Raw genomic sequence first — 6,099 nt, 5'->3', positions numbered from 1 at the left:
GTGTTCCCGCCGTGTCCCCCGCACCCCCCGTGCTCAAGAGCCGTGCCCCGTGCGTCCCCCGTGTAGGTGGGACCCAGCGTCTCCCCCGCCTCGTGGGGCCCTCCGTGGCGAAGGAGCTCATCTTCTCGGCCCGCGTGCTGGACGGGGCCCAGGCGGCGGTGCTGGGCCTCGTGTCGCGAGACGTCGCTCAGAACCAACTGGGGGACGCCGCCTTCCTCTCCGCCCTGGAGCTCGCCCGCGAGATCCGCACGCAGGTGACGACTCGTCGTGACACCTCCTGTGAGAGAGACGAAAAAGACAAAAATCCCCCGTGTAGCCTTAACAGACTGTTGGGGCAAGTGCTGTTAGCGAGCCCCTATGAAGGCCGGCAATGGCAGACGAGGGGGGGGGGTGGCCATCGCCACACCTGGTGCGATGTACCTGTTGCGAGGCTTACATAGCAGGTACTCATTTGAGGCTGAGTCGAGCTAGGGGAGGCCCAGGACCGTTTCAGATAATCGTCACTGGTGTTGGCCATGAGCGGGAATCGAACTCGTGTTGCCAGGTTTGTAGCACAGCACGCTAACTGCAAACACACATACCAGGGCCATTGTGAACTTTTCAAGAGGGATGTATGTTGACCGTCTTTTGCACCTTAACGTAGTCAACCGTGATAATCAGAGGTGCGGGGAAAAGACAACAAACTAAACGCAAAAAGCAGTTCTTAAGAAAAGAGTTTTCAATTTAGGAACACAGAGCAAGTACGGCCATTGTGAACCTCCGAAAAGAGAGAGACACAATAAGCACGACCAATGTGAACCTCCTGAGAGAGAGAGAGATGCGCAGCCATTGTAAACTTCTGAGCGTGGTGAAGTATGGTCAAATAATGCTCGCAACTGACACAGCTTGGGAAGGCCTTCATCCACCAGTGGATTGCCAAGGGGCTGTAAAATATTATTCTATACAAATTGAACAAGAAACCAATCACAGCTCCTCTAAGATTTCACGAATTCTCGCGAATTCAGACTCGCTATTCAGTAACCCGCTCTGTCTTTAGGTGATTAATATAATACCATGCAGTGGTTGGCACACTGCGTTACGAACCCGGTGACCTGCGTTCCCATTCCTGGCCAAAGCTAATACCTAATCCAGTCCTGAGGACCGGTTTTGCTTCACCGACCGCCGCCGACCAGCCGTGGTAAAGAACGGTCGTGATCGGCACAACGTGGACAGGCCTTCGTCTCCGCAGCGGATTGACAAAGCGATCGCAAATCTGTCTCTAAACCCTCTCTGACCGAGACGCTAGGCTCCGCCAGGCTGCCTTCCACACAGGGACTGTTGCAAAGCCTCCCACTGGGGGTCCCACTGAAGGCTGCACTAAACTCTCCATCAGCAGACGTCGAGCGGTAGAGGTCACCGTGACTCGCGCGCGCGGCATGACAGAACCACCCCTGTGCCTGCTCGAAGCGTTGACACTGCCCCGGGTGCAATCCGTCTTGAGGCTTGCTGCCCACACGATCCATTTGATGGGGGGGGGGGGGGGGGGTTTAACCAGGTTGGATTATGTGAGGTTCTCCGATGATGTAATAACAACACATGCCCAGAGGCCGGGGTAGAGTGCCATCTGTTTACTGTTCCGGCAGGCAATATTGCGTTGGCTGGGTCACGTTGCCCTGATGCCCAGCCCCACCGCATGGCCAAGCAGCTTCTCGTTCGGCTGGATCAACAGGGATAGATTTATATTCGCGCGTATGCATGTATGTACGTGTATGTATAGTGTGTGTGGGGAGTGGTAGCGGAGTAATTAATGTGCCGTGCTGTGCCAAGAACCCAGCGACCTGAGTTTGATATCCACTTATGACCGGTAACAGCGGCGAACATTTCAGCCAGTTCCTGAGGCTCCCCTGCAATTACTCAGCCTAAAATGAGTACCTGGAGCAATATGTTAATTCCAGCACATAACAAGTTATGTATACATGTCAAGAGCTCAGTGACGATTTGATGAGGTTTTTTTTGAAGGGCGCTATATTAAAGTTTGATTGATTGATTGCACCAATCGTCTGTACACGATTCTCTGGGAAAGCTTTGTCGTTTGCGTAATGTTGACTCTTACTGACAAACCGTGTGTGTGTATGAGCATGCTTACACGTACGAGTATATACATGCCCACGTGTGTGTGTATACATGCCCACGTGTGTGTGTATACATGCCCACGTGTGCGTGTGTCTTTCTTCCCTCCTAGGCCCCTGTTGCTCTCCGCATGGCTAAGATGGCCATCGATCGCGGTGCTGAGGTGAGACTCTTGACCGTGCACTGTCAGGGCCCCGAGGACACGATTACAATCGCACACACGTGGTTCACACACAAACCCCGCGCTTGTATGACTCACCACCCATGTGCCGCCCCCCCCCCCCTAAAAATGCTATACATTGTCCCAATTCAAGGATTCTGTCGTGTCATATGTACTGTCTCATTATTCTTCTGTCTGGATGCGCTCAGTCTGGAATGTTTAATTTGTGCTGCCACGTCGGTGGCCTGTTTCCCTTTGTACCGTCTCGTTTGTCCTGCCTGCCTTTGTCTGCAATGTCTCGCGTGCACCATCGTTGTTCTATCGCACTTGTGCTGCCCCTTTGCTGCTTCACGTGTGAGGTGTTGTTTCGACGTCATTCATAGGAGCGTCGGCCATTGTGTGACGGCTTCGTGGTCCAAATTTGCCAAGTAACAAAAAAAAGCACACATTACTTAATTGGAATCTATATGACATTCATGCCCCCCCCCCCTCCCGACGCCCCCCACCTCTCCTCCTACTACGGAAAACCTGGCAGGACCCTCTTCAAAAAGAGCAATGAGACTCGGGGAGGCTTTGCTGGGTAAAAAAAAAAAACGAGTGTAATAATTGTTGGTTCCGTCTCGTCTGGACTGTCCCATCTGTACACTTATTTTTACGTTCTCATTAAATGCAATTTAACTTGCATCTTCTTTTACCTGTGCTCTCTTGTCGTTCGCTATTCTGTCTCTAGCCTTGAGCAACCGCTCCACAAAATGTTCATTAAAATAACAACAACAACCCATAAGAACCCATTTCCCGATGTAAATTTCACCATCCTATGACATGGGGAACAGTTTCTCAATCGGACAACCACAGTTGACAGCCCATAAAATGATACTGAATTTATGGACCCGAGGGAGGGACGATTTGACCTCAAGACATTCTGTTTGCGAGTCCCGTTCCGTTTGGCCGCAGCGTTGTGATATGGGCAGAACGGGGGGGGGGAGGGGGGGGGGCTTTCACTTTAATGGATCTTCCCGTGGCTGTTTCCACAGGTGGACCTGGCCACGGGCATGGCGTTTGAGCAGGCGTGCTACGCGCAGGTGAGACGGTTCACACTGGCCGTGTCAGGGTGACTGGGTGAACAAACTCCCTGGGTACCAGGGATAACGGGGAGCGTCGTTCTGGGTCGAGGAGAGATGGAATGATGTGTGATGGCATTGACTTGCAGATGCGTCGACTGTAGTGACAGATGTGTTTGGAACTGAGGAAGGGGGGGGGGACCTGGAGCTGAGTGGCCTGTAGTAATGGAAGGTGTATGGGTTTGTGGGTGTGTGAGACTTTGTATTTGTGTGTATGTGTATGCCTTTGTACATGTGTCTGTGAGCTGTAGTGACAGTTTATAGACAGCAGTAGTGTAGCGGTTAGCGCGCTGAGCTACGAACCGGACGACTGAAGTTCGATTCCCGCTGAGGGCCGACACCAGTGACTATTATCTGAACCCGTCCTAGGTCGATTCAGCCTCAAATGAGTACCTGGTGCGGTGTGGTGCTGGCCACCCACCCCCTCATGTGCCGTGCTGGCCTTGAGAGTTGGTGCTCACTGTCACCACTTGCACCAACTGTCTGTTAAGCCGATACGGGGGATTTTGTTCTTTGGTTCTTTCGGTAAAGTAACGTATAAAGATAAACTAATAAATTCAATAATTGCATACTACGACGTTTTGATTGCAACACAAGCAATCATCATCAGGTATAAAAGAAATAGCAACAAAAATCTAACCAGAAAACTATAGACAGACATATAAGCAGACAGATATCACAAAGACACACAGAGAGAGCAACACGTATCGGCACAATATAGAGAGGCCTCGCCTTAAATATAGAGAGGCCTCGTCACAGAGACGATCTCTCTCTTTGTGCCGATACGTGTTGCTCTCTCTGTGTATCTTTGTGATATCTGTCTGCTTGTATGTCTGTCTATAGTTTTCTGGTTAGATTTTTGTTGCTATTTCTTTTATACCTGATGATGATTGCTTGTGTTGCAATCGAAACGTCGTAGTATGCTATTATCTAATTTATTATTTTATCTTTATACGTGACTTTACCGAAAGAACCAAAGAATAATTCCTGCAGTCACGAAATCTCCAAAATTAAGACGGGGGATTTTTTGTTTTTGTAGTGATATGACGCGTGTCTGTGTGGTGGCTTCCAGGTGATCCCGACCAAGGACCGTCTGGAGGGTCTCCTCGCCTTCAAGGAAAAGCGTCCTCCCCGATACAAGGGCGAGTAAAGGAGACCCCCGGAGCATTCTGTCCTGGACTCGTTCCATGTTCTATGTGTGTTGAACTTCTTTTGCACCGTGCGTCGCCAACTGTGCTAATCGGAGGTGCGGGACCAGTAACCTCTTGGGGGGTTTGGGTTTAAGTCCTGCATCGAGGTCTCTGTAATCAAGGTTCACAGTTATCATTTCGTTCTGCTGGAACGCCTGGATTCTTGGGTTCAAGCTATCGGTCAGGTGTCTCTATCAAAGTTCCAAATTTCTAGCCCTAGGTATCTTAGCGGGTCCACAGTAGAGACACTTTTATTTACAATTTTACCGTTGGTGTCGTGAGACTTCAGTATTCACATTCGTATCTCTCGCACAGATACGAATGTGGAAATCAGCCCACGGAAGGGGATACTACAGAGCTACCTCTGAGATCCCATCAAGTGACCCCTGGTCCACAGGGCACCGCACTTTTACACTCCACCTACCCACATCGAGTCATAATGGTTGCATGACAGTCAAACTGATCATTTTTATTTTTTTTACTTGTAATGCCATGAGTTGTTTGGTTATCGGGCTGAGACAATGAACTCACTTATACGTGAGAACTCCGTTTAATCACAGGCAGCTGCCTGGATTTGAAACCTGGATCTCTGCAGTGCCAGCTCAGCACCTTGACCTCTGAGCCACCTGGCTACTTCTGCCATATTAGAGACATGTAGCTCGCAAGTGATGAAATCCTGGGTTCAGGCTCTAGATCTGAGTGTAAGTAAACTGATAACGGCCTTAAGGAAACATCAACACCAACCTCCTTGGCTGAACCATCGATTCACATTCTGTGTGATGCAATGAATTACCACAATTCTGGGTCACGATATGATTCAAGAAAAGATTATTACATTTATTCGTGATTGACTTGTATCATTTGTGCGGGCTTGCTCAGTCTCGTCTGAACCGTCTGTGTTGCCTGGTTTTTCCCATTCTGCCTCGTCTTGATTGTCCGTCGTGTCTTTATCATTCTGCATTGTTGAGTTGCTTCGTACTGTTGTGATTGTTCTGTCTAGTTTGTACTCGGTTCGTTTTTGAACGTCAGTCTAAAGAACATGTTCACGAATCTCAAACAATGTATTCTTGCGTTGTGATAAGGATCAACAGTTAATGAACGAATTGATGGATCATTGCATGGCTGCCAAGGTGGCCGTGAGTGATCACGAATGGAGACTGTCGTCTAGTGTTAGACACTGCTGTGTGACTGCCCCATTTCATTTTTCGATTTAAAGCTTTCGTGACTGCAGGGATTCATCTTCTTGGTTCTTTCGGTAAAGTCACGTAGAAGGGAAATAATAAAATAGTATATTTTATTATGTTTTATTTTTATTATTTTATTACTTCCCTTCTACGTGACTTTACCGAAAGAACCAAGAAGACGTCCCATTTCATTCAATGAATCCGTGAAATCTCGAGCCACATTTTCGTGCGTCAGGTTTGCTGTGATACACTGGGAATTTCTGAGCGCATTTCTAAAATCGAATGCTTGTGTGGTGTGAGAGATGTCCATAGGAGATAAATAAATATATTTTGTT

General features: G+C 48.8%; 1 protein-coding gene across 1 annotated transcript in view; it reads left to right on the top strand.

Moving 5' to 3' along the window:
• LOC133346337 (methylglutaconyl-CoA hydratase, mitochondrial-like) overlaps nucleotides 1-6,096 on the top strand; it is a 7,834-nt gene extending 1,738 nt beyond the window's left edge. The window contains exons 2-5 of the mRNA XM_061557832.1: nucleotides 39-254; nucleotides 2,222-2,272; nucleotides 3,304-3,351; nucleotides 4,463-6,096. Of these exons, the coding sequence (XP_061413816.1) occupies nucleotides 39-254; nucleotides 2,222-2,272; nucleotides 3,304-3,351; nucleotides 4,463-4,540 (393 nt within the window). The 3' untranslated portion in view covers nucleotides 4,541-6,096. The remainder of the gene's footprint in view (nucleotides 1-38; nucleotides 255-2,221; nucleotides 2,273-3,303; nucleotides 3,352-4,462) is intronic.
• Nucleotides 6,097-6,099: the final 3 nt, after the last annotated feature.

The sequence above is a fragment of the Lethenteron reissneri genome, chromosome 24 (assembly GCF_015708825.2).
Source record: "Lethenteron reissneri isolate LAM-NWPU_2019-01 chromosome 24, ASM1570882v1, whole genome shotgun sequence".
NCBI lineage: Eukaryota > Metazoa > Chordata > Hyperoartia > Petromyzontiformes > Petromyzontidae > Lethenteron > Lethenteron reissneri.
The sequence above is the reverse complement of the archived record's forward strand: the minus strand, read 5'-3'. Positions and strand labels throughout refer to the sequence as shown.